The 23,696-nt window shown below is 44.8% G+C and overlaps 1 protein-coding gene across 1 annotated transcript; it reads left to right on the forward strand.

The window, feature by feature from the left end:
* Positions 1-3,255: 3,255 nt before the first annotated feature.
* On the forward strand, positions 3,256-8,204 carry LOC109148217. Its single transcript, XM_019296084.1, has 11 exons — positions 3,256-3,369; positions 4,000-4,133; positions 4,466-4,544; positions 4,946-5,016; positions 5,135-5,236; positions 5,314-5,403; positions 5,839-5,913; positions 6,020-6,052; positions 6,168-6,248; positions 7,666-7,725; positions 7,802-8,204. Exons 1-11 carry the CDS (start codon positions 3,315-3,317, stop codon positions 7,970-7,972), a joined length of 951 nt encoding a protein of 316 aa, XP_019151629.1. The 5' UTR covers positions 3,256-3,314; the 3' UTR covers positions 7,973-8,204.
* The last annotated feature ends 15,492 nt before the right edge of the window (positions 8,205-23,696 follow it).

Below are 23,696 nucleotides of genomic sequence, written 5' to 3' on the forward strand. Positions count from 1 at the left end.
AGACAGGTTCCGGCTGGGTAGCAAGAGCCGGGGCCAGTTCAGGCTGAGTAATCTGAACCGTAGCTGTGGGCTGGATTGGAACAATCACAGATTCATCCCATGGCTGAATCGTCTGAACTATCGGTGCCTGCAAAACATTTTTACTAAAAGGAAACACTCATTCATCAAACCGAACATGCCTGCATACATATATCTTATTAGTCTGAAGGTCCATGCACCTATACCCCCTAAATGACTCAGGATAACCAAGAAAGACACAAGAGGAAGACCTGTAAGACATTTTATGACGATTATAGGGACTCAAGTAAGGATAGCATAGACAACCAAAGACACGAAGAAAAGAATAAGACGGAGAAGATTTATGCAATAGAAGATGAGGACTGGAGTTATTTAACACAGTAGATGGCATCCTGTTAATTAAATAAACCGCAGTCTCAAAAGCATACTCCCAATACTTAGAGGGAACAGAAGCACTACTCATGAGAGCTAAACCTGTTTCAACAAGATGTATATACTTTCTTTCGACACGACCATTTTGTTCATGAGTGTATGCACAAAATTGTCTGTGAATAATGCCTAGGTGAAACAAGGTGGAATGTAACTTTTTATATTTAGCTCCTAGGTCAGACTGTATGGATTTAATTTTACGATTGAACAAACGCTCAACCATAAGACGAAACTTGTCAAAAATTGCATATAGATTAGATTCTGAGACATAGGGAAATACCAAGTGTAACGAGAGTAGTCATCAACAAATATAACGAAGTAACGATATCCATTAAAGAAAGAATGGGAGCTGGTCCCCAAATGTTTGTGTAAACTAAATCAAGAATACATGAACTAGAGGACTCAACAGCGGTAAGGAAAAACGTGCAGACTTCCCTAGCTGACATGCATTACATTGACCTGAAACACAACGAATATATATATTTTTTGACCCACTAACTGAACAAGACGAAAGAATTTGACTAAGAACACGTTGGTGTGGATGACTTAGATGATCATGCCAAACTGATGCGGATGCACGAGTTGAGAGAAACGCAGTAGAAGACGAACTTGGAACAGGAAGCTTGTAAAGCCCCCCGAAGCTATTGCCCTGTAGAAGAGTTTCCTAGGTGTTGATATCCTTCACCAAAAAAAAAAAAAAAAAAGATGGGTGAAACTCAAAAAACACCTTATTATCCGACGCAAATTTATGGACAAATAATAAAGATGTAGACAAACTAGGAACATGAAAGATATTGGATAATCGAAAAGATCTAGAAGGGGTATTAAAAGTAGTAGCATGACCAATACGACTAATAAGTAAGCCCATACCATCACCGACACGTAACGTGTCATTATCGTTGTACTCCTCCAAGACCAAAAGAGCAGCTATGTCCGGAGTAGCATGATTGGTTGCACCCGTGTTTGGAAACCAAGTATGAGACCCATGAGAATCCGAAGGAGATTCTTGATAAATGATGTTAGCCTGGGGATCTTTGGCATACCGGAGATGACATGTGACCGCAGTATGACCAATCACCGAACATAATTGACATTTAGGCTGCCAATTACCGTTCCTACCATCGTTGTGGCGTCCACCCCCGAAGAACATAGAGATTTTGTTCCTCAAGCGTCAACGGTCGGTCGACGATGGTAGGTTCCTCAACTAATACCCTCGCTTTTCTGGTGTAGTCAACAACAGATGAATCTCCTTGGTGAAGCGAATGTAGCTGGCCAAGAAGCTTTAAGTCACGAGACTAGGGATAGCATTTCTACCAGCACCCAATGGGTTCCCCGCATCCCCGCCCCTATGGGTTTTAAAATATCCGCACAATTTGAGTAATGGGTGCGAGTATGTGGCGAATTTTGTATACCCGCGCGGGTATGGGTGCGAGTGCGGGTGCGGGGGAGGTATCCCCACCCCGCACCCGCACTTGGATTTAGTTTTTATTTATTTATTTATTATTATTATTATAAATATATTTTTTTTTAAAAATCAAACGGTATTCGGTTCAGTTCAATTTTTTACCGAACAATTCGGATCGGTTTGGATTGGTTTTTTATCAAACCGTTCGGTATACAAGAATCCAATACCGTTCGGTTGTTCGATACGGTTCGATTCAATAAAACTAAACCGAATTGCCCACCCCTAAAGTTAATTACCAAAATGGTCCCTTGACTATAGCGAAATTACCAATTTGGTCACAAGTTAACGATTGACTAACGGTCAAACAAACGGAGGATTAAATTGGTTAAAATTTTTAAAGTTGAGGGGCTTAATTGGTTAAAAAAAATAGTCAAGGACCAAATTGGTAATTTTGCTATAGTCAAGGAACCATTTTGGTAATTAACTCTAACATTTTTATTAGATTTAAGTGTAATATTAATAATTAAAGTTGCGGGTTGGGTATTACTGGCATCCGCAAAATCTCCGCTGGGGCGGGGTATGGGATAAGAATTTTATTACCCGCTCGGGTGCGGGGAATGAGTTGGGAATGCGGGTGCGGGGGCAAGGGATATATTCCCCTTCCCGTCCCACTGCCATCCCTACACGAGACCGAGAGGACGACGCAAGGGCGCCGACGGCAGCAGTCCAAACTGCCTGATTGGTATGGTGACCGATGGCGAGTGGCATGACCTCATAGGAGAATGACGACATCAACATGGATAATAGGGTTTGATCCTGGCGAACCCAAGCTCGGTGGGCAGGGTTGGGTTGCGCCACTGCGTCGTCTTCGCCGTCGGAAAGTAAAGCTGGCGGACATGGGTTCGTACTGTCAATGAACCCAATTAAATCATGACTATCAAGAAAGGGAACAACTTGAGCTCTCCAAAACATGTAGTTCTTGTATCTCAGTTTGATGCCGATAAAGTGGTGAGCGGTGGACAAGGAATTTACGGTCGATATGACCGAAGAGATAGAAAAATTAGAGACAGTACGTTCCGAAGATGCAACAGATCCATCAGTCATCGGAAAGAAATCCTTTGATACCATATGAGAACTGATACAATTGTATTGAGTGAAGTAATTACAATAGTACAGATTACATGTATATATAACAAGAAAGTCTTAGAAAAACTTGAATTGAGAATCATAATCTAACTCAAATACATTGAGATATAGTCTTACTGCAAAAATCATGAAAAAACTAAAACAAATAAGGATGCTCTTAATAATAATAATAATAATAATAATAATAATTATTATTATTATTATTATTATAAAAAGACCATCACATATAAAAAGAAGGTAAGCGGAGGATTAAAAAATCAGAACTCAACTCCTTTATTATTCCTGAATTGCGTCTCAGAAACACGCAGTCGCAGACATGGCGATGCAGACCGGTGTCGCTGCCTCCAAAGTTCTCGTATTGGTCGGCGCAGGTGATTCCTCCCGTTATTTAGCCGGAAACAAAATAATAATTAAAAAAAAAACCAATTACTAGAATCTAAATAATAAAAAAAAATAACTTCTGTCTTTGCACGAGCTCCTGCATTGCTTTCTTTTGTGATTTAGATTTTAATTATTTGTTTTTGGTTAATATCCGTAATTTTTAGTCAGGAGTATTCTGGGTTTTCTATTGAATTAGTTGCAGAGAAAATATCAAAGGAAGAAAATGTTGCAGTAGATTGAAGAGGATGTCAAACTTAGGGTTTTGCTTAAGATTCAGCTGGATGGAAAATAATCAATCATCTTAAGTTATAAATTTGGGCCTTGGGGATGTTTATGTGTATAATACAGCGGGTGTTTTGCTAAATTTCAATTTTTCAGCATATACCTTGTTGAACCTAAGCTGAATATTCAACCAATATGACAATTATGAACACCTTCTATAAACTACAAGCTGAGTGTAGCAGTGTCAAAATTGTGTGTTTATGAATACGATCATTATATATTGTAGAACTTAGTTGTCTTACCTCTCTGTTTGTGAAATTTTTCTTAGGTACCTTCCTCGCCCTCAGGGGGTATCTTTCTGTAATATTTATTTTCTTATGCATTCATTTGTTCTGTAGGCTTGACTGGGTCAATAGTATTAAGGAGTGGACGATTGTCTGATTTAATTTCACAGCTTCAGGAGTTGATTAAAGGTGTAAATGAGGCCGAAACATCACCTGGGAAATATGATGCTGCTCTTCTAGCTGCTCAGGTACTATGTTCATATTTTATCATCTCATGGGATTGTTATAGATTCAGCAGGCAAGATGGCATCAAAGTGAAAGATTATGTCACATGAAAATCAGTTAGATAGAAGGACAAGGGAACTTTGGTTGTGGAAAGGTGTTTAGTAATCATTTTACTCCTTTTGTGAGTAAAGGATACATGCATTTGATCTCAATTCTCTCAAAATCTAGTGGTCTATTTTCACTTAATAAAAAAATGTTGTAAATGAAGTAGCTTATGTAACCAATTCTACTTCTTTAATTGCATGAATTACGAATAGTATATTCACTTCCTCTCTCCTGCTCTCCTTGATTTCAGATTCGACAGTTGGCACAAGAGATTAGGCAGATAAGTATCACAAGTCCAGCAACCATCTTCAACAGTGGTTCTTCCGATAGTAAGTTACAGGATGAGTCTACTCTGGTTTTGCTAAGTTTGTGTTTTAGGCCAGACTTCATTTACTCTTGCATCTCTGAAATATATATTGATTTTGAATTTATTAGGAAACCTAGACTTATAACATATGAGGAAATCCTATTGGTTAAATTTGAGATATTCACAGTACTCTTATAGAAATTTCAAAGCATAGACTTTTTTGCATTATCCATCCAGTTGTTGAATTCTGCAATACCAACATATTCTTGTTCATATGAACTGGGCATCAGAAGGATCCTCAAATCCCTTTTTTGTCATAGCTAGTTGAGACAAGAGCAGGAGTTTACATATTCACTCACGTGGACAAAGAGTTACATAAATTCAAAACAAACGTTTTCCAAACTTTCTTGGGGTTTTGTGCAGGGAGTTATGCTTCTTACCTTCTTCCGGCTGCTGCAATTGGAGCAGTGGGATATTGTTACATGAAGTGGAAGGCAAGACTTTAGTACAGTCAGTTTAAGCCATTTCAATCTTGTAATTATAGATGCTCTATTTTATTTGACATTCACCATTGTTGTGGGAAATAAATTAGCTTTTGCATTTCTTTGACAGGGTTGGTCATTCTCAGATGTTATGTTTGTTACAAAGAGTAATATGGCAAATGCTGTTGCTTCTGTCTCAAAGCAGTTAGAGAATGTATCTGATGCATTGGCTGTAAGTGTGGACTACAGAATTTGTAATGATATTGTGCTTTGTGGTACTTTACTTCATATTGTTATTGCTTTATGCAGTCTACAAAGAGGCATCTGTCAAAAAGGCTTGAAAACTTGGATTGGAAGCTGGATGAGCAGAAGGAGATGTCAACGCTTATTGCAAATGATGTAGGAATTTGTTGCTCTACACACACCTGTGTATAACTGCATTTTATACGATGTGGCATGTCATACTTCTACTCTTAATTTTTGGTTTCTTTAACTGCCTTTTGGAAGTAGGAGAGTGAAGGTTACAATTGGATTTTTTTATTTTTATTTTTATTTTTATTTATTTATTTATTTTCTGTGCTAGGCACTGAACTTTGCTATATGGTCCTTTCTTATTTCTGCTTACCTCATTTTTTATATTTCAGTATTATAGTATTATGCTCTACAGTGTAGTTTAGAAGCTTTTATGAACCTCCTCCATATATTTGAAGCATGTAGCTTTTATTTACTTTTGTTAGGATTTTTGGATGAATGTTATTTACCTAAATTAGAATAGTGTAGAAGTAGCAAAATTTACTGGTAGTAATTGTTTCTATTGCATATATGCCCATGCAGGTAAAGGAAGTAAAGTCAAATCTAAATCAAATTGGATACGACATTGACTTAATTCATCAGATGGTGTCTGGATTGGTGAGTTACCATGTGTTAAAAGATTTTAAGGTTCTCTGAGTCGATAAAGGTTGTTTGGAAATTGTTTATTTGTATAAATACTATTAACAACTAATCAAATATGCAGGAAGGCAAAATTGAACTTCTTGAGAATAACCAGGTAAATGTTGAAATATGCACCAAGAATGTTCTCTTTCCCTTCCACCTGATCATTGAACATTTTCCAGATTCCAGTTAAAAAAGAAGATATCTTCACAATGGTTTTCTGATTACAGGATATCACTAATTCTGGTGTGTGGTATTTGTGCCAAGTGGCTGGGGAGATTGAAAGTGGTCAGAATGCTAAGCTTATTGAGGTAACTATTCCTCTTGTAAAGTTGTAATTGGTAATAACATTTACCTTTATTCATGTTGCCCTCTTCTTTCCTAACATAAGTAGAAAAACTTTAGAAACTTTGGAAAACTACGTAAGCCTCATTTTTGTTAACTTGGCCTTAAGTTATTACTTAACGTGTATAAATTGAGAAAAGGCCAACCCTAGTGCATAAGGCTCTTATTTATCACACTCTCTTTGGGGAAAGAAGATTTATGTTTAAACTTTAAACCTTGTATTTTTTTTAGGAAAAAGTGTCAAATTGGCCCCCTAAGTCAACTGGATAGTGCAATTGGGTCCCCTAAGTAAAAAAAAACCTCCATTCAAGTCCCCTAAATCGGTAAAATTGTTCAATTAAGTCCAAATTGACTTGTTTATCAGGTTAAATCTATACGGTGTTGACACGTGTCTTTTTTATTTTATTTAAAAAAAATTATTTTTTACTTTGTATTTATTAAAAGTTACAAATATTATTTATAAATAATATATAAAAAAAAAAGCCACCGGCTGTCCGCCATGGCCATCTGGAAAACGGCCATGGCCGTCTTCCTTAGGTGGCCATGGATGTCTTCCTTAGACGGCCGTGGCTGCCCTCTTTGGACAGCTAGCGCGGACAGCCGGTGGCTGTTTTTTTTTTAAAATAAATTTTATAAATAATATTTGTTATTTTTAATCAATAAAAAAATTGTTTAAAAAAAGAAAATAAAAAGGACAGGTGTCAACACCGTATTGATTTAACCTGATAATCAAGTCAATTTAGACTTAATTGATTGAACAATTTTACCGGTTTAGGAGACTTGAATGAGCTTTTTTTTTTTTACTTAGGAAACCCAATTGCACTATCCAGTTGACTTAGAGGACCAAGTTGACATTCATTTTTTTTTTTTTTTTTTAAATTTTATTTATATATATATATATATATATATATATATATATATATATATATATATATATATATATATATATATATATATATATATATATATATATTGCTCTCAGGACATGAAACCTTGACCTAAAAGGGTAAAGTTGACAGATGAACGCTTAGGCTCCCTGGCTGCTAATACCATATCCATCCTTTTTTTTTTTTTTTTGCATGATTATGAAGACTAAGTTATTTATGATTACATGATTCTGCTGTTTATGCTTTCATCATACTGTTAAAGATTGATTTTGTGGTATTGAGTTAAGCTACTTACTCTTAAAACTGGAGCAGCTCTCAACTTTGGGTTCATTAACAGTCTTTGATACTTTAAATCACATTTTATTTTTTAAAAAATAAAATAAAATAAACACACACACACTCTTATTGGTCTGTTCGAGTGGCAAATGTCCTATTCATCCCCTTCACATTCTCATTCCTATCTGCTAATTAAAATTATTTTGGTTGTTGTGGATAGGATGTTGGTGCTAAGTTAATACAGCATTCAAAATTGTTACCTATAGAAAATTCAGTAAAGGTATGCTGCCTGACTTGTACTTAACCAAATTGTTATCCATTTTATGGACTTGGTCTGATAATCAGCTTCTATACAGGGGCTTCAGTTCATTGTTGAATCTGATGAATCAAGTGCAAACCAAGATGCAGACGTAAATGCAAGTAAAATAGCTGATTCTCCCCAAGTCGGTGCTAATCCTCCCAAAATTGTTACAGCTAACAAAACCAAGATTCACAGGTCCTATCGGGTTGGGTTGGGTTGTCTTTGACTACAAGTATGTTGGGTGCCGATAATTGTCAAGATTACACACTATTATTTTGCCCTGGATGTGCATGATCAGCGTTGGCTCAATTTTTTTGTAATGATATCCTCAATTTTTTGAGGTTTGAATGGCCTGTTGATGTGTAATACGTAATTCGTGCAGGCTGAATTGTAATATTTCCTCTCACATAGAAAAATACCGTTTATTGTTACATTAGAGTATTATTGTTTTTTGTTTTTTTTTTTTTGTTTTTTTTTGTTTTTTTTTTTTAATTGCGTCCAAAGCAAACCGTGCGGAACTGTTTAAAACAATAAATGATGAAATAATACCATTAATCTTCTTTCGGATGGTTTTACTGTTAGCCACAAATATCAGAAATTGTAGCATTGAATGGAGTGTTTGGTAAATAGTTGTTAGCTGATTGGGTTAGAGAGCTTGACTAGTTGATAGCATTAGTTGATTATAGAAAAGTGTTTGGTAAATTGATTTTTAATTAATAGTTGATAGTTGATTACACCAAGAACCTTATGGTCTAATGGTACCAAGTTGAACTCTCACATGGGTGGTTGTGAGTTTGAGTTTCAGTGGAGGCGCTTTGAATTTTAACATTTTAGAGAAATAAGTTGTTGCAAAAAGTTAATTAATTAAACACTCATATTGATCATTTAACTAAGTCAAATAAACTAAACTTGGTTGATAAGTTAACTATGTTATCAAATAGGGCCCTATATATTTAAGGCTGAAGCAAATTTTTTGACGCAAAAAGGAATTCATAGATAAGAAGTGCTTGAACAATTTAAAAAGAGTTAATACATTCATTGGTCCTCTAAATATTAACGATATACCCGCCCTGGTCATCTGACTTTAAAATGACCACAAGTAGTCCTTCGTCTTTTCTAAAATAACCACACGTGGTCCTCCGTTAAGATTTTTGTCAATTGGACATTAAGGGCTGAGGGCAAACATGTCATTTCCCATTAGAGATTGACGAAACCAAATCGATCTCCCATTACGCGGAGACTTGTTTCCCCCACATTCAATTTCTCCTAAATTGGTTAGCCCTAATCTGCGAAGACGAATTCACGACGGAGAGACGAAGACGAATGCCAACTGCGAACTCAACCAGCTTGACGACACCATCTCCATAGAGAGCGAAGAGCACCCAGTCCACAAAGCAGAGAAGAAGCACTCTTCGAAGGAGCTGTTGCTATGGCTACAAGTAATGAAGGTAAGGTTTTTATATATATGTTTCGGAATGTGCATTCAGCTTTGTATTTTTATCATGGTTGCAGTAGGCGCTAGTCGGGCGCCCGGGCAGCGCCTTGCGCCTAGGCGGACTAGGAGGTGCCTAGCCGGAATCTAGGCGGCGCTAGGCGGACGCAAAAAAAAATAGTGGAAGACTTGAAGTTTGACAATTTTAATAAGGCTGTTTTCAACATTCAATCAAATAACACATCCAAATTGATACTGCTAATTCTACGTAGCAATAATTAAATAAACCCGAGACCAATTAAAGCAAGTAAATATTTTTATTGATCACGGTGAAGGCCCTAAGTACAATCTACTTGGTTGCTCTGAGTGCCGACTGACTGCGGTCGGGATTCTCTAACAACAACCTATCGATCGTCCAAAAGTCCCTCACACTGTAGCTACCGTGGGTATTTATAGCCGCTGCGCCGGGGACACAAATCCGGTCGTTCGGCATGCTCTCCACGTAGCCACAACGTGTCATCCTCCCGGGTGGCCTGTCTGTCGTCGCAAGGAACCGCCACGTGTCATTTGTCAGCTCTCGCGCCAAAGGGCTACCGCTCGGTGGTCGACACTATCGGTCGGGCAACTCCCGGTCAGGTCCCGACCGGGTTCCTCACAAGAAGCCCGACCTGTTACTTGCAAAGACAAGAAGAAAAAGACAAAGGCATACCAACCGGGGTAAAATAATGTCGGTCGGGATATTCCCTACCAAGAGCCCCCCAGCCCGGGCCTTTTTGACCGTCCGGGAAAAAACGGGACGGGATGAAGAAGCCCAACCGTCAGCCACCGAACCGACCAGCCAGCTGTCATTCCTTCCCTCGCCACGTGTCGGCCACTGCCGGCCTCTGCGACTGCAACGGTCGCCTTGGAATCAGTGCGGGTCGTGTCACGCAAGTGGACTCGTTTCCCGCCTAAATGCTCTCCTATAAATAGGCCCTTGAGGCCTTCATTTGAACTTTCCTCAATCCATTGAAGCGATCGGTACCCTCAGAGAGTCCCGAGCAGCAGTTCAGCGAACCAGTCGAGCAAACCAGGCTTCAAGCTTTTCCCAAAGTACCTTCAATCGGTAAGCTCTCTACTCCTTATCTTTTGCTTTATTTTTAGCTTTGCGTAGGAGTAGAGTAGAACTAACTCCGATCTAACTTCCCGAACCCTGTACTAACCCCGACCGACCTTTAGGTAGAAAAATATGTCGGACTCAGATAGCCAGAACGTCTCCGTCGCAGACTACGACAACACGATCGAGCAGAGCAGCGAGGAGGTGGACATCATGTCCTACTCTCCGGAGGTCGAGCAACGACCACAACAGATCCCCGACCGAGCCCCCGAGCCAGCATGGTCGTCAAGCTCATCGGGGAGATCGGGATCGAGCTCCAGCGGGTCGGGGAGCGACGACACGTCCACGAGCGGACGAAATTCCCCGGCTGAAGATGCCAGGGGAACGCCTACGAGGGTAATAGGGGATCGGATTACCCTCAAACCGAGCCCCAAGAGGGCAATCGGGCAGGCGAAGCAGAAGCGGTCGAGGAAGACCCGGCCGGGCCGGCGGCGCCAAGCGGGGACGGGTTTGAGTTCCTCAACAGCGAAAGCGTCGAGGGCCAAAAGAGTTTGCTAACAAAAGGAGAAGCAAGCAGAATTGCTGCAACTCTTGCCGGTCGGGTCGAGTTCGACACCAGCAGGCAGCTCGGGAACGTCATCGAGCGACACCGGGGAAAGTGGCTCGGGATGCACTACGACTCCCTCATGGCCCCGATCACTTTCCCTTTCTCGAGCCTCCTCACCGCATTCCTGGGCTACTACCAGGTTATGCCCGGACAGATCTGCCCGAACGCGCACCGGATAATCGCGTGCTTTCCCCAGATCTGCAGTCGGCACAACTTAGCCTGCACCGTGGAGTTGTTCAACTTCGTTTACCAGGTGAAGGTGTTGGCAGCCGCGTACGGTGGTGGATTCCTGATGACTCAGTCCCGAGCAGACAAGTGCTCGATTGAGGGGCTGCCCGGGAATAACCGGGGGTGGAGAAACCGGATCTTTTCAGTGAAATATGATCCATGGATCCTCCCGGTCGAGAGGGTCTGGAGTCAGCGTTTCCGAAAACAAGTTATCCCACCCGAGACTCAGGCCCTTATAGACGCCGTTACCAAAATCTCGGGCGAGATTTACGAATATCAAATCTTCAAGACGCCCGAGTCCCTCGAAGCGGCCAACTTGCCCGAGCCCGTATACGATATGCCCGAGAAGTACAAGCCCGAACCCCGGGGCGTTACGATCGCAAGGATGCCCGCCCGGGGAAAACGAAAGGGCAAAGGTTCAACATTAACCTTCTTTTCCGACCTTAATAGCCCGACCGGGCCTTTAACTCGATCTAACCCTTTCTTTTGTTTGCAGAGATGGCCGGTTTTGGAGATGAAGACATCCCACTGCGCCCGGTGGCCAAGATTTCACTTGGCAAGAAGAAAGCCCAGGCCAAACCGGCCGGGGAAAAGGAGATCCCAGTCGCCCGACCCATAGGGGCATCGACCGTCACCACGGCTGAAGTCTACGTGGTGGACGCCTCGGAGGTCCTGGTCGCCCGAGTGGCGGTCGGGAAGGGCAAGGAGAAGATGACGGAGAAGAACGTCTCCGAGACCGGGGCCCTGAAACGGCGCCGTGAGCAGCACAGCCCAACGCCCTCAGGCGGGGGCAGCAAAGGCGGATCTTCGATCCTCGCCCGGATCGGGAACGCCCGGTCGGCCAAGGAGGACATTTCTAAGCTGACCCCGAGCCAGGTAGCCGAGAAAATCGGTCATGACTTGGCTGAGGTAAACATGTTTTCTTCTTTCAAGTTTTCTCTAAAGTAACTCCACTCGGCTAACTTGATCGTTTTGTGCACTGCAGATCTCCCGAGCGGCCCAACTTCTTCAACAGCGGGCCTTACAGGCCAACGAAGCCGAGGCCTTGAAGAAAGTCGCCAACCGGCGACTACAGGAGATCCGGGACCTGGAGGCCGAGCTCAAAAAGGTTAAAGCCAAGCGGGATCTCTCGGAGCAGGTCGCCCAGCAGGCGATCGGGGAAGTGGCCGAGCTAAAGGCTCGTCAAAACGACTCGGACAAACTCGCCCGACATCTCTTCCGGGACAACGAGTCGGGCACTCGTTTTCTTCGATCCGTTCGGGGCACAGAGATCGGAGAGAAGCTTGTATGGACGTTTGGCCGGTGGGCGTACAAAGCCGGCCAACGGAAGATGCGCGACCAGACGCGGAAGATCATGGAACAAGCCCTCGACGGGGATGATCTTCAACTGGTTTTGACTACGCTTCCCGACGACATACCCGACCCGGGGCCTGCACCGTTCGAGCCGAAAGAACAACCCAAGGCGAGCGAAGTCGTGGCTACCCCGAGCGGAGCGGATTTGCCGAAGAAGGGCGATGCCGAGGCGAAGAAGTAGAATAGGTTTAAATTTTACTTCTTTTTGTAAGTGACGCTAGTCGGGAGCCCGGTCCCGATTTTGTACCGGGCACTCTTTTCAGTCAATAAAACTCGTTTTTTGTTTAACTTGTGTCGTTTGTCTCTCTTTTCCGCACTTCTATTTTAGTTATGCACGTGCCGACCTTAAATGCTCGACCCTATGGCCTTTTGGCCCGGTCATGCACTACTCGACTCGTTCGACAGCCGACCTTACGGCCTTATGGCCCGGTCGTGCATCCATATCTTCGACGTCAAACTGACCAACCTGATCGGGTTTACCCGATCTTCAGGCCTTGTCGAAATTTTGAACATGAGTAAGCCTCTACGGTCGGGTTTCTCCCGAGCGACGGGCCTGCAGATACTTCCTTCACCCCAGCCCCCACACTATTGTACCTTCGAGGCACGAGTGGGTGCGATAGTGGAAAGAAGTTGGACGGATCGGGGAATTGCTGAGAGCTCCTAGCTTTCCCGATCAGTGGCGTGACCCAAGTGTCCGCCGAAGAGGAGCGCGTATGACCGGTAGATAGACTCGCTCGGTCGATGTATCTTTACGATGAATTAAACTGGGCGTAATGAAGGTAAAGAGAATAACCGACCGGGCCGCCGTATGCAAACGGTCGAGCAATCACCGATCGTATATACATTAAACCTTCCCGCTCGCAGGCGGTTAAATAAATATTTACAATGACAAATTTAATTACAAATGACGACCGGGACTAACTCGCAGGTCGAGCCCCCACTTCGTCCAAAGATTACAAAAAATAGGCTAATGCCTAAACATAACGAGGTGCTCGGAATTTCAAGTCCCCTCGATTACCCGACCGGTTGTTGTCTCCAGTCGGTATGTACCCGGCCGTATAATAGCGCTGATGATGTACGGCCCTTCCCAATTTTGAGCTAGCTTTCCGCCCTCCAAAAGTTGACTGGCCTCCCTTCGCCGTAGAACGTAATCTCCCACCTGAAAATAACGAGGGTTGACCCGGACGTCCTTTGAACTCTTGATTCGCTTCTGATACTCGGCCATACGCCGAGCGGCTAGCTCTCTTTTTTCCTCGAGCCCATCGAGATCCACGAACATCGCGTGTTCGTTTTCCTCCGCATTGTAAGTTCTTTCTCGATCGGTCGGGATCCAAGCCTCGATCGGGAGTCGGGCTTCTGCTCCATAAACCAGGGCGAAAGGGGTCTCCAAAGTAGCTTCCCTCGGGGTCGTCCGATAAGTCCACAACACATATGGCAACTCGTCGGCCCAACTACGACCAGCCGAATGTAGCTTCTTTTTTAGACCTTCCAAAATCGTCCGGTTAGCGTTCTCCACTTGTCCATTCCCCTGCGGGTAAGCCACCGACGACCGGACGTGGGTCGTCCCGATCGTGGCCAAGAAGTTTTGGAAATACTGGCTTACGAATTGGCGGCCGTTGTCGCTGATAAGATGCACGGGCACACCAAAGCGGGAAATCACATTGCGCCAAAGGAACCGAGCACACTGCTGAGAAGTGATCGTGGCTAAGGGCTCGGCTTCTATCCACTTGGAGAAATAATCGATAGCGACAATCACGAACTTTCTCCGACCGGAGAGCTGAGGGAAGGGGCCCAAGATGTCTACCCCCCACCTAGCGAAGGGAATTGCAGTCGTGACCGGCTGATAGAAGGTTGCCGGTCGTCCAGGCATCCGGGCAAACAGTTGGCACGTCTCACATTCCCGAGCTAACTTTTCACAGTCTAGCTGGAGGGACGGTCAATAGTACCCGATCAGCATGATACGACGGGCTAACGATCGGCCTTCTTGATGTGAAGAACATATCCCGGAATGCAATTCCTTCATGACCAGATCGGCCTCAAATGCGGTCAAGCAACGCATAAGAGGGCCTCCGTATGATCGCCTGTAGAGACGACCGTCCAAGACTTGGAACCTCGGGGCTCTAAGCTTGGCCTTCCGAGCACGCTGGGGGTCATTCGGAAGTCGACCGTGCTCGAGGAATTCCTTCAAATCGGTGATCCAATTATCTTCTGCCGGCTGGATTGGATTGACCGGTAAGCGATGGATGCTATGTCTCGGGATTACCAAAATCCGAGCTATCTTCGACATATGTTTCGGGGCGTCTTGAGCCAACTTAGACAAGATGTCCGCGTCGGCATTATCCAATCGGGGTATATGCCGGACGGTATACCCCCGGAACTGAGCGAGTTTCTCCATGGCCAGGTCTCGGTATAGCTGCAGACGTTCTCCATTGACTTCATAATCTCCGAGAACCTGCCCGACCACGAGCGCGGAATCTGTTTGAGCTCGAATGTATTCAGCCCCCAGGTCCCGAGCGCACTGTAAGCCATTGATGAAGGCTTTATACTCGGCTTCGTTGTTGGTCGGATGGAACTGATACATGAGAGCAAAATAAACTTTGAATCCTTCGGGGCTCGTGACGACCACTTCTCCTCCTGCCCCTTTCTTGCTACTCGACCCGTCAGTAGCCAACGACCACCACTCAGCCTCGGGATCCGCAACCTCGGGAGGTCGGGTATCCCGGGCGGTGCACTCGACCAAGAAATCAGCAAGGGCCTGACCTTTGATAGCTGGTCTTGGTCGGTATTCGATCGCGTACTGGGTCAGCATTAACGCCCACTTGACTAGGCGACCAGATGATGAAGCAGTGCGGAGGACTGGCCCGATCGGCTGATCGGTCAACACGCGAATTGCTCGTCCCTGGAAGTAGGGAGCCAACTTCTTCGCGGCAATGTACAAGGCGTAGACGACCTTCTCTAACCGGGAATACCGGAGCTCAGGACCATGTAGCGCGTGGCTTACATAGTACACCGGTCGCTGGACTCCTCCCGGATCAGTTCGGCACAATACTGCACTTACTGCGCGATCGGAGACGGCGAGGTACACGTCTAGCTCTTCTCCGAGCTCGGGCTTTGAGAGCACGATTGGTGACATGAGATACTCCTTCAGCTCATCAAAAGCCGCTCGGCATTCTTCGTCCCAGACGAATCCATTAACTTTTCGCAATACCTTGAAGAAAGGTAGAGCGCGTTCGGCTAACTTGGAGAGGAACCGGCTGAGGGCTGCCAACCGACCGGTCAATTGTTGGACTTCCCGAACGGTAGAAGGTGGTTGCATGTCTAGAATCGCTTTTACTTTGGCCGGGTTGGGCTCGATTCCTCTTTTGGTCATCATGTAGCCGAGGAACTTGCCGGTCTGAACCGCGAATGTGCATTTGGTCGGGTTCAGCCGTAACTGGTACTTCCTCATGATCTGGAAGCACTCCCGGAGGTCCCGAGTGTGGTCGGATCGGTCCCGACTCTTGACCAGCATATCATCAATGTAAGCTTTCATCGTTCGGCCCAGCAGATCGGCGAAGAGCATATTGACCATCCTCTGGTAGGTCGCTCCCGCGTTACGAAGACTGAACGACATCACTCGGTAGCAATACAGCCCGTCCGGGGTCACGAAGGCTGTCTTGCTCTCATCTTCATGGTGCATCATGATTTGATGATAACCCTTGAATGCATCTATGAAACTCATTAACTCGGCCCCGGCCGTCTCGTCGACCATCTGGTGGATACTCGGTAGAGGATACGGGTCGAGCGGACAGGCCTTATTGAGGTCGGTAAAATCAATGCACATCCTCCAAGCTGGGGGCTTAGGAACAAGGACAATGTTGGCCACCCACTCGGGATAGATCACCGGTCGGATGTGCTCGATCGCCGCCATCTTCTTGACTTCTTCTCTAACAAACTCGCGGCGATCGAAAGAGAGGTGCCGGGTTTTTTGCACGACCGGCTTTGCTGCGGGATCGACGGCTAGCTTGTGACAAATTACCGATCGATCGATCCCGGGCATGTCTTCGGGCCTCCATGCAAAGATATCGGCATACTCCCGGAGTATGGCCAAGATTTCCGCTCTGAGCTCGGGGGCGAGGGCCCGGCCAATCTTAATCTTCCTATCCGGTCGGTCCTCGGAGAGGGGAACTTCTTCTATCTCCTCGGAAGGCTCAGGCTGCTCCTTCCGATCCTTAGCCTCCTCTTTGGCTATGGTATTCACCCGGGAAGACTGACCGGAGTCACGTCTATTGACCGCTCGGGTGTAACACTTCCGGGCGGATTGGACGTCGCCGCGGACTACGCCGACCCCGTTGGGGGTGGGGAATTTCATGCACAAGTGGGGCATAGAAATTATCCCACCGATCTTCATAATGGCGGGTCGGCCCAAGATAATGTTGTGGACGCAGTGGAGGTTGACCACAACAAACTCTAGCTCCGTCTTGATCGACTTCGGGGATGTGCCGATCTCAACCGGGAGCGTTATTTTTCCCTCGGGGTACACAAGAGCCCCGGTGAAACCCGACAGTGGTACACCGACCGGAGCGCTCCTTCCTGTCAAGTCCAAGTTTTTCGAATACGTCCAAATAAAGGACGTTTACACTGCTGCCAGTGTCCACCATAACCCTCTGGACATCCGTCCCTTTCACATCAATCGTGACCACGAGCGCCTCCATGCCATGGTCACCGCTGTTGGGCTGATCTTCGAGGGTGAAGGTTATGGGCTCCATCTTTTGCCTCTTCCCGGTCTCCCGAGAATCCACTATGGCGACCGGGCAATTACTCCTCGGTCGGGAAGCGTCTTCCAATCCACCAAAAATGACGTGGATGGTCGGCTTTCCTGCTGGTCGGCTGCTAGACGGAGGGTCAAGGTCCCGTCGGTCATCGCGACGATCATCTCTTCGATTGTCTCTTCGGTCCTGACCTGACCGATCGGAGCGTCCCTCACGATCAGAACGATCGGAGCGTCCCTCACGATCAGAACGATCGGAACGGTGATGGGAACGCCGGTGATCTCTCCGATCGGTGTTCCTCTTGGGGTCTTCTCTCCTCCCCACACACTTGTCCAACTTCCCAAGATTGAGCAAATCCTCCAACAGTTAGCGCAAGTGGGTACACTCTTCAGTGTCATGCCCGGCACATCGGTGGTAAGCGCAATGCTTACTCTTGTCGGGGCCGTCTCGATTGGGATGGGGGAGTTTGATGAGATTGCAGGACTGGGCGTACTGCATGGCCTCCGCAGCGGATCGGTTCAGGGCCGTAAACTCACCAGGCCTGGTGCGGGACCGGGGATGGTCATCACCCGATCGGTGTTCCGCCCGGCCGGTCGGTTTACGGGACGAAGACCCGACCTCCTGCGAGCGCTTTACGGGATTCGCTTCACCGGCGTTGGCATAATCTGTGACCTTTCGAAGGGCCTCCTCATACGTGGCCGGGGGGTGTAGAATGAAGTCTTGGTACAGATAACCCGCCCGGAGAGAGATGTGAAGCATATGGGTGGCGGTCGCATCATCCATGGGCTCGACCTCCCCGACCGCCGCCTTCCATTTGACGAGGAAATCGGTCAAGCTCTCCCCTTCAAGCTGCTTGGCCTTCTCCAGATACATATAGGGCTTCCTCACCACCTTGGAAGTGATGAACTTCCTGACAAACTTGATCGCCAAGGTGTCAAACTTGTCGATCGAACCCGGCTGCAAGGTCCGGAACCATTCCGCCGCTCGACCGGTAAGCGTGGAATAAAATGCCCTACACATTACGGCGTCTGACACGCCCTTCAGCATCATATTGCTGTAGAAGTCATTAACATGGACCTCGGGGTCCGTCCGGCCATCATAACTTTTCTCTCCAGAGACCTTTAAATCAAGCGGGTAAGGCTGAGCCATCACCGTCGCTGTAAAAGGCGTCTGGTGCAAGGTCGATTGGTCGACCGGGGGTGTTGCAGGGTGCGTGTTTCTGAATTGCGCAAACTCCGCCTGGAGGTTATAGAGCAATCCTCGGGTCTCGTTGAGCTCGGCGGCTTGGGCAGCTTGAGCTGCGTCCCGAGCGCGTCGTCGTCGGTGAGATCTCGACCCGCTATGCCCGGATGAAGCCTCCTGGCTGGCCTCCTGCATCTGTACGTCTTCCTGCTGGCGGTTCGGGTCTTGGGGCCCCAAACGCTGCCGCATCTCCGGTTGAAGACGATCAAAAGCTGCCGCTCGGGCAACTTCTTCGGGGTCCTCCGCTTGGGCGGGAACCTCGGCCGCTTGCTGGGCCTGCCATGGTGCCTCCATCGCATCAGCACCCCCCGACCCCAACCGCGAACGAGCCGAGCGTCGAGCCCGGGAAGCGGACTGATGCTGCGGCTCTACCTGTGCGGCCGGGTAAACTGGAGGGGCGGCGGCTGGAGCCGTATACGCAGGCGTGTATGGTGGATAGCCAACCGGGGGAGTGTAGTACATCGGTTTGCCAGGCCAATACCCGTACGGTGGAGGTGGGACCGGGTATGGATATTGGCCGGGATACATCATCGGCTGTTGTGGATATGGCTGACCGGGTGTTGGGTATCCCGGTTGAATGTAGTTCACCGGCTGTTGGGAAGCCGGGTATGTGTTGGATGGATGTGGTGGTGAGAGATTAAGATTCAAGTCCACCGTCTGACCTTGCTGTTGGGTGGCGTGGTGATCGGATGAGCTCGTTGCATCCACCTGGTCGTCAGAGAAATTGTTGTATGCCCACGGATACATCGTTGCAAAGGAACCGAGTGCTCGTCAAGACGTTGCTTTCTTGCACGAGTCCCCACAGACGGCGCCAAAATGATACTGCTAATTCTACGTAGCAATAATTAAATAAACCCGAGACCAATTAAAATAAGTAAATATCTTTATTGATCACGGTGAAGGCCCTAAGTACAATCTACTTGGTTGCTCTGAGTGCCGACTGACTGCGGTCGGGATTCTCTAACAACAACCTATCGATCGTCCAAAAGTCCCTCACACTGTAGCTACCGTGGGTATTTATAGCCGCTGCGTCGGGGACACAAATTCGGTCGTTCGGCATGCTCTCCACGTAGCCACCACGTGTCATCCTCCCGGGTGCCCTGTCTGTCGTCGCAAGGAACCGCCACGTGTCCTTTGCCAGCTCTCGCGCCAAAGGGCTACCGCTCGGTGGTCGACACTATCGGTCGGGCAACTCCCGGTCAGGTCCCGACCGGGTTCCTCACAAGAAGCCCGACCTGTTACCTGCAAAGACAAGAAGAAAAAGACAAAGACATACCAACCGGGGTAAAATAATGTCGGTCGGGATATTCCCTACCACAAATAAATAAAATAATGATAATTTATAAGTCCTAACATCAAAATAATATTAAAAAATAAAAATACTCAAATACTTCAATCATCCAAAGATTCAAAGTATCAAACTAGTCTACGGACTGCTGGACCAGACGACATCGGAAGAAATCGACCGACTCAGCTGAGTTGGCCGACTAGGCCGATTTTGACCGATTTCGGTCGATTTCGCCGCCTAGGCGCCCAACCAAATTTTGGGCGCCTGATGGTGAAAGCGAAATGGCCTAGGGGTTCCTAGAGCCTAGGCGTTACGTATATGTTCTGAGAAAGTAATGGAGACCATGTTGTTTGGTTTATGTGTTGTTTAACTTTAGCAGGTGAGTGGAGACCATGTGTTGTTGGTGTGTGTTTAAGTATAGTAGGTCGGTGTGTCTTTGTATAACTTTACTGATTTGACTTCATGTGCTTTACTTCCTAGATACAAGTGCTTTACTGTGCTTTGTGTAGTGAAATCTAATTTGTTTGGTGTGGTGTGCTTTACGGCTTTTCTGTGTATTAATATTATATTGTCCATTCATTTGCAGAAAATATAATATCAAATAGTGGGTTTACTCTTAGGTTAAAACATGAAGGTTTTTAGAAAAAGGTGAAAACCCTAGGTATGTGGGAGGAGCAACAGAAATGTTTAACAACATGGAAGTAGATGAATGAGGATTAATAACACTTATTGATAAAATGAAAGAATTGGGATATACATGTGTAGAAAGTGTTCAGTTTTTTATGCAAACTGTTGGGGGTTTAGTGGAGTTAGTGACAGAATGGGTAGCTTGGGATACATTTAATCAGCTGGATTTGTTTGATGTGATTGAGGTTTGGGCAGTTGGTGGTGAATTGAATGAGTCATTTGGAGAAGACAGTAATGAAGACAATGGTTATGAAGGGGGAATATATGAAAGTGAATGTGGTGGGGAAGATGACTTAGATTATGACATTAACATAGATCCAAGTGTAGAGTATTGTGGTAATGAAAATAAGGTGGAGGCAGCAACCAATATTCCCAAAAAAATAGATTAATCTTGATTTGGAGATTACTTACTCTGATGAGGATAGTGCAAGGAATAGCAATTCAGACAACGAGAGGGCAAAACTACCCCAATTTAGGCCTCATAGTGAGATGAAGTCACCAAAATTCTGCATTGGATTAACTTTTAAATCAAAGGAACAATTTAAAGAAGCTATAATGAATTATGCTTTTGTTAATGGGAAGGAATTGAAATACCTAAAAGATGATAATGTGAGATGTATAGTTATTTGTAAACATGATGGATGTCCTTGGAAGATAACTCCGAGGAAAGAAAAAAATGATATGAATTGGAGGGTGAGTACTTTAGCGAATAAGCATGAAGGGCGCACTTTGGTTTGGAAGAACAAAATGGTGAACTTTGCTATTGTTGCAAAAAGACGGAAGCACGATATTGGATCAAACAGCACATGGATAAGTGGAGAATTATGTGAGAGAGTAGTGTCTGATGAGAGATTTTTTATCAATGATAGGCAAGCTTATAGGGCACTTATGAAAGCAACATCTGAGATTGAAAAAGAACAGCATGCTAACTTTTACAAGCTGTGGAGTTACTGTCAAGAGATTCAAAGAACCAATCCACATAGCAGTTGCTTTGTTAAGTTGACAGATTTGGAATATGATGGGCAGTCCAGATTTTTAAGGTTCTATATGTGTTGGGAAGCTTGTAAAAAGGGTTATAGGTACTTGATGCCTATAATTGGGGTTGATGGGTGTCATTTGAAAGCAAAGTATGGTGGACAGTTGCTGTTAGCAATAAGGATTGATGGTAATGATAGTGTTTTCCCACTTTCTTATGCAAATTGTAGAAGGTGAGACAAAGGACTCTTAGAGTTGGTTCTTAGAAAGGCTGAAAAATGACTTGTGTATTTCAGAAGACGAGGAAAAACAATTGACATTTATTTCAGGTAATTAACTCAATGATGTAGTCATATTACTTATTCACTAACCCTTAAATGCAACTGAAAATGACTTTGTCTATGTTAATATGTTACAGACAAGCAAAAGGGATTACTTTATGCTTTTGATAGTGTGCTCCCTGGAGCTACTCACTGGTATAAACTGATTTATGAAAGTGATTTGGCATGGCATTCTGATTTATTAAACACTTTTGGCAATATGATTTGGCATTGCAGTCTGTTTTGGCAATTATTAAACAGTTTTGGCATTCTATTTTGGCATGGTATTATGATTTATTAAACAATTTTGATTTATTAATCTGATTTGGCATCCTGTTCTGATTTATTAATCTGATTTGACATTACAATTTGAGAAACTGTTTAGGTTTATTAATCTGATTTGGCATTCTGATTTGGGAAACTGTTTTCTGCCTAGGTTTTGTGTTAGGCATCTTTATGGAAACATGAAGCTTGTAGGGTTCAATGGGAAATCTATTAAAGACAACATGTGGGAAGCACCAAGAGCTACAACTGTCAACTATTTCACACAAGCCATGAACAACTTGAAGACACTAGATGCAAATGCTTATGCTTGGTTGATGGAGAAACATCTATCTGAATGGTCCAGGTCACACTTCACAACTACTTCACACTATGACATTTTAGTCAACAACATTTGTGAATCTTTCAATGCTGTAATTCTAGAAGCTAGGGAACAACCATTATTGTCTTGCCTTGAGAGCTTGAGGAAAATCTTGATGAATAGGTTTTATGAAAATAGACAAAAAGGAATGAAGTGGAATGCACCTGTGTGTCCTAGAATAGCTGAAAAAATAGATGTAAATGAAAAACATGCTGGGAGCTACATGGGAATTCAATGTGATGAATTCAGATTTGAAATTAGGGGGGTGTATTTCCAAGTGTTTGAGCAGCATGAGGTAGATTTGGAGAAGAGGACTTGTAGTTGTAGGGAATGAGAATTGAGTGGAATACCATGTAGGCATGCTATATGTGCTATATGGATCAAGAATGGGAATGGGTCTGTTTATAACTATGTCCACCACACCTACTTGGTTAAGAATTACTTGAAAGCATATGAAGGGAGTATACACCCCATGGTAGGGCCTTCAGAATGGCCTGCTAGTGATAGGCAGCCACCTCTCCCACCTTTGTACACAGCAAAGGCTGGTAGGCCACGCAAGTTGAGGAAAAAATCTGGAGGGGAAGACAAACAAGTGGTAACCAAGAATCGTGAGCATCTAAATCGATCCCATGTCAAAATACACTGTAGTTTATGCAAGAAGGAAGGCCATAACCGTAGAAAGTGTCCACTAAATCCTGCAATGAACAACAAACTGGTAAATGCATTAAATAACTATGTTTCCTATCTTATATTCTTCTTCTAACTTATTATGGCATATGTAGCATAATCCAAAGAAGAAGTGCAAGTCTAAGAAGGAGGTTCTATTGGTACAAACATTGTTGATCCAAGTCCAAGTCAAGCACCCCCAACCATGGCAACTGAAATGGTGATTGATATTCCAGATAGGTTGTTAGCAAATTTGGATATTGATGCCCTAGTTTCTGAGTTGATTAATGGCAGTGACATAACTCCTGGACAACAACAAGGTGACTAATTGGTTGCCATTTTAATCTTCTGGTTTGCAAATTGGTTGCCATTTAATCTTGGTTTGCAATGTTAATCTTCTGATTTGCAAATTGGTTGCCATTTAATATTTTGGTTTGCAATGTTAATATGCTAATCTGCTATTTTTATGCACTGTTAATTTCCTATAGGAGGCATTGGAGGCAGTGTATAAGAGCACCAACAACATGAAGAAATTGATCTACACACCCCCTCGACTCAACCACCTATAGATGGGGATGATGACAATACTCAACCTCAAACAGATGATTGCAATGCTCAACAAAGGAAAACTCCAACTCGGAAAACAAAGCATGTTGATGTGA

The sequence above is a fragment of the Ipomoea nil genome, unplaced genomic scaffold (assembly GCF_001879475.1).
Source record: "Ipomoea nil cultivar Tokyo-kokei standard unplaced genomic scaffold, Asagao_1.1 scaffold2036, whole genome shotgun sequence".
Taxonomy (NCBI): domain Eukaryota; kingdom Viridiplantae; phylum Streptophyta; class Magnoliopsida; order Solanales; family Convolvulaceae; genus Ipomoea; species Ipomoea nil.

Bases quoted from the DNA above. Each gene is read 5' to 3' on its own strand.
- LOC109148217 (XM_019296084.1), top strand. From the start codon at position 3,315: ATGGCGATGCAGACCGGTGTCGCTGCCTCCAAAGTTCTCGTATTGGTC. The intron at 3,370-3,999 runs GTGATTCCTCCC...TTTGTTCTGTAG, and splicing joins TCTCGTATTGGTCGGCGCAG to GCTTGACTGGGTCAATAGTA. The intron at 6,053-6,167 runs GTAAATGTTGAA...TTCTGATTACAG, and splicing joins AACTTCTTGAGAATAACCAG to GATATCACTAATTCTGGTGT.